The 13,351-nt window shown below is 54.1% G+C and overlaps 2 protein-coding genes across 2 annotated transcripts in view; both read right to left on the reverse strand.

Annotated features, from left to right (window-relative positions):
• SIDT2 (SID1 transmembrane family member 2) overlaps window positions 1-224 on the reverse strand; it is an 18,305-nt gene extending 18,081 nt beyond the window's left edge. Inside the window, exon 1 of the mRNA XM_015428044.1 lies at window positions 48-224. Coding sequence (XP_015283530.1) covers window positions 48-224 — 177 coding nt within the window. The remainder of the gene's footprint in view (window positions 1-47) is intronic.
• Window positions 225-1,781: 1,557 nt separating this feature from the next.
• On the reverse strand, window positions 1,782-7,154 carry PAFAH1B2 (platelet activating factor acetylhydrolase 1b catalytic subunit 2). Its single transcript, XM_015428058.1, has 5 exons — window positions 7,073-7,154; window positions 6,632-6,721; window positions 5,991-6,107; window positions 5,580-5,702; window positions 1,782-4,733 (listed from the first exon to the last, which is right to left on the reverse strand). The coding sequence occupies exons 1-5, from the start codon at window positions 7,151-7,153 to the stop codon at window positions 4,455-4,457; spliced, it is 690 nt and encodes a 229-aa protein (XP_015283544.1). The 5' UTR covers window position 7,154; the 3' UTR covers window positions 1,782-4,454.
• Window positions 7,155-13,351: the final 6,197 nt, after the last annotated feature.

Raw genomic sequence — 13,351 nt, forward strand, 5'->3', positions numbered from 1 at the left:
AACCCGGGCCCCCGCCCTCCCCGCCCCGCGCCGGGCGTCTAGCTGGCTTGGGGCTGGCGCTGCTGCTGCTGCAGGGACTTGCCGAGCCCCGGCGGCGGCCCTTCCCGAGGCCAGAGCAGGTGGGTGGCGGCCCCGGCCCGCGCCAGGACTCCCTCGCTCGCCCGGGGGACGGAGGGAGGCGGCTGCCTGTTCCCTGCGCCGCAGCTCGGGGCTTCCTCGCTCATCCACCTGCCAGTCTGGTGCAGTGGCGAAGTGCGCAGAGGACTCTCATCCGGGAGAACCGGCTTTCATTCCCCCACGCCTCCTCCTCCTCCGCTTGCACCTGGGGCCGGATGGCCTTGGGCAAGCCGTAGTTCTGATAAGAGCCGTCCTTGAGAAAGAGCAGCCCTCTCTCAGCCCCACCCCCCACCTCACAGGGGGTGTCTGTTGTGGGGAGGGGGTGGGGGAGGAAAAGGAGTTTGCAAGCCGCTCTGAGACTCCTTTGGGTAGCGAAGGGCCACGGGGCATCAATCCAATCTCTTCTTCTTCTGACCTCCCCTCCGCGGATGGACCGGGCCCAGACCAACGCTCCCTCTAAGCTGCAGAGTCTTGTGAGCAAAAATTCTACTTTGCGCGTTCCTGGCCTTAAAGTTGTGAGCGAGCGATTTGGCTCCTGCATCAATTCGTTTGCTCTGGAGCCATCCTTCCGGAGCTAAGACAAAAAATCTGTGAGCTGGAGGCTAAAAAACTGCGAGCTAGCTCACACTAACTCAGCTTAGAGGGAACACTGGCCCCGACCCTGCCTCTCTTCCAAGTGCTGAGGCAACGGGGGCTCCCTGGGGCAGCACCCCCGAAACCTCTCCCCTTCCAGGCTGCCCCCCCCCCCAGCCATGCATTCCCCTGGCTAGAAGATGCCCCAGTGTGGCGGGGTGGGTGCGCCAAAGAGAAATATTCAGCCTGGAGGGACACCAGAGCAGCTGGGAGAAACCAAACATGACAATAATTTAAGCACGTTCCTGCTTATCTGCAGTCAAAGAACTCATAGTTGCTACCAAACATTCTTAGGGAGCATTCCCTTGACCTTGCCAGAATGGGAGCACCCCACCCCCACCCCAGGGCAGGTGCATCCATGGCAGAAGGTGGGAAGCCCGCTGTTTCTTGCCCAGGGGCAACTGAAACGCCACCAAAGGCAGGTGCCTGCTGGCCTAATGGGACCCAGCCAGCTGTCTGCTTGCACCACTCGTTCATACTGCACTCAGCATAGCAAACAGTGCCCCCCCCACATGCCACACTGGTGGCCAGTTGCTCTGTACTTGCTCCATCCTCCAGAGCATTTGCCACCGCTTGCTAGAGCCTGACCCCCAGTCTTTTGCGGATAGCAGTGTTAGCATGTCCAACAAGCACAGAACCAACCCAGGTCACAAGAGAGATGCTCTGGTGGTACAGAGACGGAGGTGAAGTGACTCTGCACAGTCAGCACTAAGCAGAAATGAAACCTTTTTGGCTCTGGGGCAAGTTTTGCCCCTGAAACTCATTACAAACCTGTGGTGCCACTGAGGCACCTGACAGCGGCCTTTCCTTGTACTTTTGGGAGCCAACCAAAACTAGCTGGGATATCTTCCGGCAGCCACCAGCCGACAGGCTTGTTCCACAGCATGGACTGCCGCATCCCGGACCCTGATACATGCACACGCGCACACAGAGTTCTTAATACAACTTGAGACAGAACTTCAGAAGCTGTGAAGTCCCAAACAGCCTCACCCTCTTCCACACAAATAAGACAGACACCAAGAAGTCACTGGTGAAACATACATTTATATTGGAATATGCACTAAAGAGGGCACACTACCAGCCATCCATGCCATTTTGCCAAAGCAGAATCATTGCTGTGGTAGGGCGGGAGCGGAGGGCTCGGTCAGCTACTACTGAAGGGGGAGGGGGAAGCACGCTCCCTCCCAGCGGCAAAGCAAGGGTTCCATTGCATTCCCACATCCTGAGCAAGCAAACGAGTTGCTGGCCCGCACGATTTCTCTCTGTCGGCCCCCAGTTACAGCCACGTACGCATTACAAGATAAAGACAACTATCTTTAACCTTTGTTTCACACTTCTTTGCTGCAATAAATATAAAATTGGCAATGCTCCTACACCACAGGACAAACAAGATTCCGGGCTGCGGCACACGACAGAAACAGCAACAAGACTAAGGAAAGGGAAGGATCTGAGCGAAAGCTCAGGCGGCCGGGGAGGGCAGCAGCTTCCGAAGTGGCGGATAGCGCGGAAGCAGACAGAACAGCTTCTCAGCATATCCCAGGATCAGGACCCCTGGCAGCTACCCAGATGGCTGGCACGGGTGGAGGCCAACAGAAGTCCAAGAGATGCACTTGTGTGAATGGCCAGAGGGGGTGCTGCTGCCGCATCTCCCAGTCATGCTGAGGGCAAGAGGGCCTCCTTGGTGAGAGAGGACGCTGCCCTACTTCCCTGGAGGAGCCGGGAGAGCATGCTGGGGAAATGGCAAAGTGCTGCGAAGCCGGGCTCAGCTCAGAGCCAGGCACTACGCCAAGACCCTGGAACTGTGGGGCTGACTGAGCTCTCCCTTTTCAGGCTTCTCAGCCAGAGGCAGACAGCTCTGGGTACCTTACAGCTTTTCATCAATGGAACATTGGCCCACAAACAGCTGGTCAGGTCACGTGGAAGGAATGCCACAAAGTTCTAGGGAACATTTGGTCAGTAACGTGTCCCCCTTTCCACCAACGTTTCTCACTGGATAAGCAGCAGGAAGCCAAGGCCTCGGCAGCGGTTGGCCAGCCCCATTTTGAACATCCACTCCTCTGCTTCCTCCCAAAATCCCGCCCTCTAGGGCTTTGGCAATCTCTGCCCCCTCCATACCAAGATTCTCTAAAAGTCCTATTTCAAGAATGGCTGGGGCACTTTTGGGATTCTCCTGCTTATGCTGGAGAAAGTCCACAATGCAAGAGGAGATCAGGCAGACAAACGATAGGGAGGCACCTACTTGGAAGCCACCAAGCAAGGACACAGGTCAGAGGACACGCTTATGTGTGGGACCCTCTCTACGTGAAGGAAGCCTTTTTATAAAGAGAACGGCCACAGAAGACACAAGCACAAAACCTCCTTTCGGGGAGGAGGCACACATTTGTGCTGTGACTCGCTGGCAAAGACTCAGCTGCTTGGCTGGGTAAAAGTCAGCCATCGAGGAGTTATCTCAAAGACGCTCTCTCCTGTGGAGAAAAATCATTACTTAAGGCTTTATGCCCTTGCCAGCCTCCCTCTCCTAAATAGCCTCGCAGGGTCCCCAGAAGCCGGCTGCTCCCCCCGCAGGTCTCCTTGCTGGAGGAGAAGCATGGTCAGGTCGGGAGAAGGAACGGAGGCGGCATGACTTGGTCCTCTCCAGTCAGAGGCTCCACTGGCTTGAATAAAATGCTTGTACAAGACAGGCAGTCACAACAAAGAAATATACACCTTGGGACTCATCAACCTTCTGCCTCTTTCAGGCCGGGTGAGAAGGGAAAGGACTACAGATTCTTGTTATCTCGAGAAGAAAAGTAACAGTCATTTGCATTTTGCCATTCTTCTTTTCCTTTTTTTAAAAAGTGAAAACAACGAATACGGGGAGCTCTGCACAGCATCCTGCAGCACACAACATCACAGCGAGAGGAAATGTCAGTTTTACAGCTGGGGAGGTGGATGACAGTGGGGGGGAATGACTGTTGTCCAGCTGGGCTCCAAATCTACTGGGGGTTTTTCCCCCCGAAAGCTGGGCATGTGATACCAAAGCACAGACGGGGGACCAGCTTTCCCAGGGATGCTCAACAGGACAGCCTCATCTGTCTCCACCACACAAGAGGGAAATGGCATCCAACAAGCCAGAGAAAACCAAAGGGGTTAGGAGTACTTTTTTTAATGAGCTCACTCACTGAAGACTTCTCATCTGAAAGTGTCCAAGGTATGTTATCACTGGGGTTAGTTTGGTGGTTGCTCCTGCCAAAGCCAGAAAGCAACTGTGTGACTTGAAATGAAAAAAACAACCCCAGGAAGTCTGAGCCACTCCAGCTGTTAAACAAACTGCTGCTTTGGGTTCAGAGAGTGGACTGTGAGTGTAAATAGTGGGCAAAGACAGAGAGTCTTAAGGGTGATTGAGATATGCCTGGCAAAACACCAAGGGGGGGGGGAACTGGCAGTGAGGAGGAAGGACAAGGATGTTTGCACCATAAACAAGCAACAACTGGAAAGTAAAACTCTTCTGTGGTCAATTTCACCCTGTAGGTAAGTGACTTACTTGGCAGAGCCAGGTGCCATTAGGTCAGCTTCCCCCCCCTTCCAATGCTAAACACAACACCCAGTAACATTCAACCACGGAAAGTGCTTTGAGTGAGTGAGGAGGGCTCTGTAGTGCCGCCAGGGTGAAGGGCTGCGCCGACGGAGCTGGGGTGCCACTAGCCCTGCCCGGGACTGGCTGCTCAGGCCAGAGTCGCCTGTTTCTCCTCGGGGGTCTCCTCCAGCAGCTGCATGATCAGTTCGTGGAGGGGCTTACAGATCTTCGAGTAGCCGGCGCCCGTTAGATGCAGAAAATCAAACATGTCATGGCAGGAGATGGTGCCATCTGAATGCACAAAGCCCACATCCACATCCAGCAGCTGAACACTGGCGAGTTTGGGCAACGAGGCCTTCAGGAGCTGGTTCACCTGGCTGTTCTTCTGCCGCAGCGGGTTCGGCTTCTCGCCACGTGGTAACAAGCCCTGGAGAGAGGAGACGTGACAAGGAAGAAACAGAAGCACTTCAGGAGGCACCCTGGGTTCTCTTACTGTGCGGATCCTATCGCGGCATCACTCTGGGCTTAACACACCACCTACTACTTAGAAATCCGTCCCACCATCTCTCTGCACACTGGTGGGCAATTCAGATGTCCTGTGCACTGCATGCATCCCCGTCTGTGGGGAGAACATCCTCTTCAAGAAGCGCCTGAAACTTTTATTCTTCACGTGCTCTGAGAGAGGCCACAGATGGTTCCCTTTAGCACTGCTACTCCCTTCCACTCCCATTTTCTTTTCTTTTTAAAGAAAAGGTTATTTTGATTTTTGTAATATACTCCATCAGTCTTACTCAACATTCTCAGCACACCATATAGCACAATCTGAGCAAGAAGGGGATGCTTATTATTACTGATGCTTGCTTTCCTAAAAACAAATTTTCATGCCACAAAAAGGAAACCTACTTTCCCCCACTTTCTTTATGACTTGGCATGACCTGGAAACAATTTTCAGGGATAAAATGGGTTTCCCCCCAGCAAGGTGGGGCAGCCCTTCGTTCCTGGTCCAGGATCCTTTCCCTGAAGCACAAGAGTTCCTTTCCCAGAAGGAACTGTGGCTCAGGGCAGGTGCCCACCCCTCATTCCATTTGCTGCTTGACTTAATAAAAGGCTTTATGGGCCTTCTTCCTGGAGAATTCCTCAGACAGGAAGTAGCAACCTCTCTGTGCTGTACTCTTCCCCTCACAATGTTACACTTCCTCTTGATGGAAGGGTACTGGCAAAAAGCACACAATGTCAAGAGTGCTGCCAGCTCCCTGAGCACAGCTAAGCGTACCAGTACAATAATCTTGGCCTGGGGCTGCTGCACATTGATCAACCTCACAATGGCTTCTATTCCACCTGCTACTTCCTCTGCTGTGTTTTCGTGGTTATTTGTTCCAACCCAAAGAACAATGACCTGTGGAAGAGAAGAAAAATCAAGAGTGAAAGCAGGGAGTGATTCCTGCGTTATACTGCCTCAGGGGGGAGGGAAGGAAAAGCATGCACTGCTCAGGGCCCCAACAGTCCCACCTCCTCACATGTCATCCTTCATAGGCTATAATGGTAAATAATACTAACAGACACACGAAAGTAATAAGTGTTTATAAGCACAAGGCTGTGCTTGGGCTGGAGAATCAACCTGCACATTGGCTCTTTGGAGAAGAGCAGCGTTCCACATACAGACATACCCAGCGCCTGTATTTACCTTGGGCTTAATATTTTCCAGTTCACCATTCTTCAGCCTCCACAAAACATGCCCCGTTGTGTCCCCTCCAATCCCAAAATTCAACGCATGTAGGGGTGAAAAGAGCTTTCGCCATATCTGTAACCAGAAACCAATTTGCCGTGTTACCTTTAAACTGAACAAAGAAGAGCATTTCACTAAGAGCATTCTCAAGATGAAATATTCCGAGCCAATGATGTTTTGATGCACAAAAGGGGGGGTCCATCTGTTGAAATGGATCAGAGAATTGTCCCCTGGTGCACAAGCTCAGAGCAGTTTGGTGCAAAAAGATAATTCTGAAATTAAGGCAATATTGGGCCTACCAGTGTTACAAGACCTAATCAAACCAAACCTAGCACCCCCAGGGTCTGCTGAGGTATTCACTACCCCATATGAGGAACTCACTTTTGCTCAAGATCAAGTGGCATTGGATCAGACCACAGACCATGTAGTCCAGCATCCTTTACAAAAATCTCAAAAACCAGAGAGCAGTTAGCTAGCTAATGGATTATAATTTACTTTCTGCCCACTCCTATGAGAACAAGTCTCAGAATTATCTGCTGCTGGGAAAGCCACCTTTCATGTCTCTCTAGCACGGCGCTCTACCTCCTACCCCTCAATACCTCATACTGCTGTAGCAGCTGCACCATGGAGTCTCCGACAAACAGCACATCTGGTTCCTTGTCCTTGCAGTCCAAGACAAATCGGTTATGCTGGAGAACAGAAGCGCCAAAATTAAAGCACAAATATCACCAGCTCATTTGCACAAGAAAGGAACGACTTCACTAGTCTCCTGCCAGTCGGTCATCTGCACTTCCTCAGCTACAATGCCCACTCCACTGCCCCATTTGGAAGTGGGGGGGGGAGAATGTGTGGCTTGCACAAGAGTTCTAGGATGCTGAAGTGCATAAAATAGCTAATACTCATGTGCATTCTGCTATTCCCAACAGGGCTACTGCCTTCTTCCACAAGGTAACTCTCTGAGCATTCATCAGTTTGGTACATTAAGAACGACTGAAGCAAATGAGCCGTTCCAACCAATCCAAATGTCATGGGAACAGTACCTGTGACATCCATCTGTCATCACCCTGAACATCTTCAGCTGCATGTGCGATTGCGGCTGAGTTTGAGTCACCCTGGCTCATCCTCTCCCTGGGGAGACAGAAATTTTAGTATCATTTTTGTGCCAGAAAGCTCAGCAGTCGGAATCAGTGAGTCAAAGCACACACATCCGCACTCTTATTCTGCAGCCGAGAGGTGCGCCGCACAGGAGCAAATGCATGCACGGTCGCCCCCCTGCCTCCACCGGTCGCGTGCCCAGGCCGCGGAGGGCGGCAGAGGGCGGGGCGCGCGGATCTGGGGCGGGCGGGCGGGCGGGCGGGAGGGGGCGCCGGCTGGGCGAGGGGCGCCTGGCCTGGCCGGGCCTGCCCCTTCCGCGCTCGGTCCGCCGCCCGGTCCTCAGGAAGGCGGGCGCGCCCCTCCCCCGCCTCCCCGTGCAGCGCGCCTGCGCGGGGGCTCGCCGCCACTTCCGCGCGCCCCCGCCAGCCAATCGGCGCCGCCCCCCGCAGGAGCCCCCCCCGCCTGCCCCTCCAGAGGGTGCGCCGCAGTCGCTGCTACGGAACGCCGGAGTGGTCATGCCCGGGCGCACGGCGATGACACCGCGAGGCGGGGATGTGAGGCGCGGAGTGACGTGACGATCCGCCAACCGTCCTGCGTCTCCGGAGACGCGCGTCTGCCTGCCCTGAGCGTGCCGCCGGTCGCGCGCTGTCCAAAGGGCCGGTCCATAGCCGCAGCAGCAGCAAAGAACTGCCGCCCCCGGCCGCGCCCGCTGCTCCTCTTGCCGTCGCAGAAGCTGCAGCTACGGCTCCCCTGCAACCTCTAGTCCCTTTGACTGGAGAGACTCGATTCCGGGCTGCTTTTCTGTGCGCGGGGGGGGGGGGCGGGGCTCCGCCCCCGGGGGGGCGGTCTCCGACTCTCTCTCTTTTGCATTGTACACTAGTATTTTATTTGCATTAAAAAAAAAAACAACAACCCTGTTTTTCTTTCGGCCTGGAAAAAAGAAAACGAGACTGAACCTTCCCTGCCTGTGCACGAGGTCGTTTTGGGAACCCCACGCGTAAAACTTACATTTTAAAAGTATTGATTTTTATTTATTTTTTTGTCCCTGGGGGGCAGCACTCATACGGGGCTGGGGCTGAGCCCCCTGCACGGCGGTGGGCTGCCAAAAGAGGCATTTTGGTGGGGATGCTGCCCTGGCTCGCCTCCTGCAGAAGAGGGGCTTTCTCTTGGCGGTCCTGAGGCGCTGGAGAGCTGCTGCCCGTTAACCTAGACAGGCCTGACCTGGGGAGATCGATGACCTGAGGCTGCCCTGTGTATTCCGATGAGGTTTATGCATGTGTGTCGTGGGCTCTGCACAGGGAGGGAGATGGAGCCAGAATGGAGGGAAACAGCTGGATGAAGATGGCCACATGGTGTGTAGCAGTGATGGAAAAAGGCAACTATAAGGGAACGAACTGAAAAGAAACCATCTGGTACTGACCTCATCAAGCAGGATGTTCCATGAGGGGGGGGGCATAATGGAAAATGGATGTATATGGGCAGCTGTTGGTTTTGCCTGTTTGCAGGGTGCCACCTGCAGAAGTCCCTGCTCGGATAAGCGAAGTTGCCATGGCAGAGCATAGCGGGAGTCCTGTATGTGTGAGGGTCCAAGGCCATGAAGGAGAGTTGAAGGCCAGTGCCTTGAACTGAACCCAGTAACTGTTGGGCAGCCAGTGGAAGGACTGCAGAATGGGGCTAACGTGCTGCCAATAATAACCGAGCTGCGGCACTGTGCATCAACTGGAGTCATTGAGAGGAGGCCTATGTAGAGTGTATTCCAGTAGTCTAGTCTCAATGTCCCTTAGTATCACCACACCAAACACACACCCTAATATGAGACATACCTGTTAATACTGAATATATGATGTTCCTCAAAACCCTTTTAATCACTGGATTACATCTGAGCTGAAGCTCAAATACTTTGGCCCCCAAATGAGAAGGGAGCACTTACTGGAGAAGAAGGCCCTGATGCTGGGAAAGATTGAAGGTCAAAGAAGAAGGAGACGGCAAAGGATGAGATGGTCGGACAGTGTTATCGATGCAACGAACATGGAATTAAGCAAACTCCGGAGCACGACTTAAGACAGGAGGGTCTGGCGTGAGGTGGTCCATGGGGTCGTGAAGAGTCGGACTCGACTATGCGACTGAACAACAACATCTGAGCATGGAGGGGTTGTCTCTCCCCACCACTGACGACTGGTGGCCAGCCCTTGGGGCATCGTGCACACAGGGCAGGGTTGCCTTCTGACTCTTTCCTCAGCATGAGAAGGGACAGCAGCTGAGGTGACAGAGTGAAATGACAAAGGTGCCCAGTGGAGAGCAAGCTGGCTGTGGAGGAAGGGGAGTAATATCACTGTCATCACCCTGCTGCGGGCAGCTTGCTGTTTTCCTGTGGGGCTGGCGACTTTACCATCTCTTCTCTGCATCCGGCTTCCAGTCCATCCAGCAGCACCCAGGTGGAGGGAGGAGAGTGCAGAGTCTGGGGAGAACTGGCAGAAGGCTTTTGGGTCAGGGAGACTGGCAGCTCCAGTCCCTGTGGCTGCTTCAAGAGAGGGTGTGTGTGTGTGTGGGGGGGAGGGGATACCACCTGCTAAGCACAAATCCTGCCAGGCCATGGCCTGAGGCACTTTCCGGGAACACGAATGGTGCTCAGAAGAGCCACAAATGTTTTTATTAGATTTTTTTGTAGTCGCCACTCACCCAAAGGGCCTCCTGGCAACTTACAACATTAAAACCAATAAGATAAAAAACACATAAAACAAATATAAAATGTTAACATTAATATATGTGGCTCACAGCATGCCACTGTAAAATGGCCCAAACACATGGTTACCCTCCAAACGGCAACCTAAACAATTCAGCTTTGCATGCCTTGTGGAAACAAGTCTGGCGAGGCATGGGTGTCATTGGAGAGTACATTCCACAGAGTAGGGGCTACAACTGAGCAGGCTCTTCCCTGGTGACAGCTAACCCAGCCGTCCTGGGGCCAGGGCCCTGCAAGAGGCCCCCTAGACGATGACTGAAGGGAGCGCAGGGGGAGGTCATCCCATAGGTATGGGGGTCCCAGACAGTTAAGGGCTTTAAAGGTTAACATCTTTGGTCCGGAGATGAATCAGTAGGCAGTGCAGCAGCTGCAAAACTGGAATAATCTGAGGTGACCGTGATGTTCCAGTCAGCTGCATTCTGGACCACCTGCGGTCTCCAAAGTGTTTTTAAGGGTAGCCCTACGTAGAGCAAATTGCAGTAGTCTAATCTGGAGGTCACCATGGAATGGGTTAATCTGGCAAGGTCTGACCCAGACAAATAAGAAGCCAGCTGGCGGGCCTGGCATAGGTGAAAAAATGCTGACCGTGCTACCGTGGACACTTGCCTATCCAACCATACTCCAACAGAGTGTCAGCTGGACACCTTTGGGTCCCGGGAGTGACCCTCCAGGTAGCGTCTCAGTCCTTCCCAGCCACATGACCTCAGTCCTTCCACAGCCACTTGGCTGGATTCAACGGCCAGCTCCCCCTTAACCGTGGGACTACCTCATCCCGGCACTGGGATCGTGCCAAGAGCCCTGCTGCGGGCTGCTTATCCCGCAGGAGGAAAAGCTGAGTGTCATCCGCATTTTGATGGCCCCCAACTCCAAACCTCCTGACAATCCTGGTAAGAGGCTGCATGGAGCAAGTGTGACTCACCAGCGCCATTCCTTGTAATGCTCTTGTCATAAGCATCTTGGGAGAAGTTGGCCACTGTTTCCTATCTGCAGGCGGTTGTTTGTTTGTTTACAGCTTTAAGCCCCCTCTTCCCTCCCTGCCATGGGGACACAAAACAGCTTACATCTTTGTCCCCTCCTGTCATGGACAGCCCTGGGTTAGCATGGGGAGATCAGAGGAGGAGGAGGAGGAGAACCTGCCCCCCCAGCCCCACCCTGGCAGGTGCTCCCTGTGAGGCGGACGCCTCAGTGCCAAGGGAACCTTTGCTGGCACTGCCCCTGCCCCCTGAGCTAGCAGGGACCTCAAGCCAGTAGCCCTCCCCCCAGCATGGACCTGCCTGGTGCCAGCCCGGCCCCAATCTCCCCTCAGTGCAGAGGCAGTGAGGAGCCAGGGCCAAGGGGGACCACTCCAGATCCTGGACCAGGTGCAGGAATGTGCCCCCGGGAGACCAGAGCCTCCCCTCTGCTAAGGAAGCGCCGGAAGAAAACAATGCGTCCCGGCGGGATCCAGGCCCTGCTCCTTCTCAGGAGTGGAGGAGCTGACTCCACTTGCCGGAGGAGCCTCATGGGGGACCCAGCGTCACCCACCTGGAGGGAGACTCCCCCAGTGGGCCTGCAGTCCGGCTGGAGCCAGCGTGGGGTCAGCTTGTCTGCAGTCCTCCAGGTTAGCCCACCAGCTGCTGGGGCTGAGGGCTGATTAGCTAGAGGTGTGGAGCCGGGACTTCCTCTCTGTTGCTTTAGCCATGCCATGCAGGGACCTGTGTCTGCACTCCAGTCCTTAGGAAGACATGCCAAGGTTCCAGGACTCCCTTCCTGTTAAATAGTGGGTTCCATGGATGAACAGACCACAAGCCTAGTGATCAGATCTACTTTATTAGTGATTTCAGCCAGCACAAGACAAGACTTCAGAGCCTCAGCTCTGTTAAACAGCATATGCAACTGCCACACCCAAACACGCCCCACTCCCCGTGATAGGCTATTTACATAACATTACTACTAGATTGGTTACTTTCAGAATTCTGGCAGGCTATTGTTCTTCTGCTCCAAGCTCAGCCAGTCTCTGGGGTGATTCAATTAGGAATGATTCAATCCCAGGACATAACACTCCCGTTCCAAGTACGGGGTTCCAAAGAATGGGTGATCTCCAGCATGAAGACAACTCCAATCAGAGATCTTCTTTTCCCTCAGTGAGAAAGTTCTGTTCAGCACAGGTTCCTTTCATTGACTGCTGCATTAACTTTCAGAGACTCAGGGTTCTTTCAAAGCAGGACTGAGCTTCTCTGTCTTCTCTCTCGAAGCTTCCAGGATTGCTTCTTGCATTAATACTGCTGTTGTGCCCTACTGGCCTGGAGGCTTCAGACCCCATCTCCCCTTGTCAGAAGACGCTCCCTCTTTTCCTGCCCACCAGACGCTTGAATGCAAAACGCAGGCCAGCAAGGCATCTGTTGGTTGCTCCTGTGCTACTTGTTCAGGGTGGGCTGAGGAGTGCCACCAAGGCAAGGCAGGCAGCGGGGATACAAGGGGATGGGCCTGCAGACAGAGGACTCCCCCTGCCCCTGGCGGGAGGAGGGCTGGCCCAGGGCGGGCACTCCTGCACCACAGCAGCACATGGAACCTTAAGCGAGGCAAGTGGTACAGGCCTGGCAGCCTCCAAAGATTTTTCTCCGGGCAAGACCCTCTGCTTGAAGAGCTGTGGAACCAAATCTGTGTCACTAATTTCTTTTTGAGTAGGTAGCTAAAGCACACCTGTCTTATTTCCAAGGACACTCAGACTCTGGTGTTGCCATTGGCAACAGTTGGACCTCTTGAGGCTGACGCCGCAGTTTCCCTGGGCAACCTCTGCGACAAAGTTCTGCAAAAAAAAAGAAAAAGAGCAGCATTCATGAATGAAAAGTGCAAGGACACGGCCTCTCATCAGAGCAAGATCCACTTGGGGGCGGGGTCAGAGCTCCTTGCCTGACCCAGGAAGGTGTGGAGAGTGGCTTGGGGCAGGGGAGTCCGCAGTTTGGCCCCTTCTGTCGCTCTCTCCACCATGGAGCAAGTTCCGAAACAAGAAGCGGAGCTTAGCAGTGGTTTTGTCCCGGATAGTCATGTACGGGCAACTGTGTGAACAAGTGGCTGGCATGAATAGGAACAGCACAGGAGAGGAGAAGGAGATACGGGCAGCAATCTCAGGGGATGGCAAACCGTGAGCCATTCCTGATACTTTTGCCTCTTTACAACCTCAGAAAGGAAGATGGGGGGGAAAGCACAAAAAGAACATAAGAGACGCCAATGTTGGATCAGGCCAGTGGCCCATCCAGTCCAACACTCTGTGTCACACAGTGGCCAGAAATACCAGGTGCCATCAGGAGGTCCACCAGTAGGGTTGCCAAGTGATTTTTACTTACCGGCGGGGGAGCCTTGGCACGCTCTGGGAGCCGTTCCTTGTTGTGTGTGCGCCGCCAGCACGTCACCGGAAGTGACGCGCATTGTCGCTCATGTTGAGGGCGTGGCCCCGATCATCGGAGGGAAAACCATAGAGTTTTCCCTCCGACGATCGGGG

Source organism: Gekko japonicus, unplaced genomic scaffold, assembly GCF_001447785.1.
Source record: "Gekko japonicus isolate JY-2015 unplaced genomic scaffold, Gekko_japonicus_V1.1 scaffold1031, whole genome shotgun sequence".
NCBI lineage: Eukaryota > Metazoa > Chordata > Lepidosauria > Squamata > Gekkonidae > Gekko > Gekko japonicus.

Coding starts and splice junctions, on each gene's coding strand:
- PAFAH1B2 (XM_015428058.1), bottom strand. CDS start 7,153: ATGAGCCAGGGTGACTCAAACTCAGCCGCAATCGCACATGCAGCTGAA. Junction 5,703..5,990: donor TGGAAAATATTAAGCCCAAG/GTAAATACAGGC, acceptor TCTCTTCCACAG/GTCATTGTTCTTTGGGTTGG. Junction 4,734..5,579: donor AGGCCAAGATTATTGTACTG/GTACGCTTAGCT, acceptor TCCTCTCTCCAG/GGCTTGTTACCACGTGGCGA.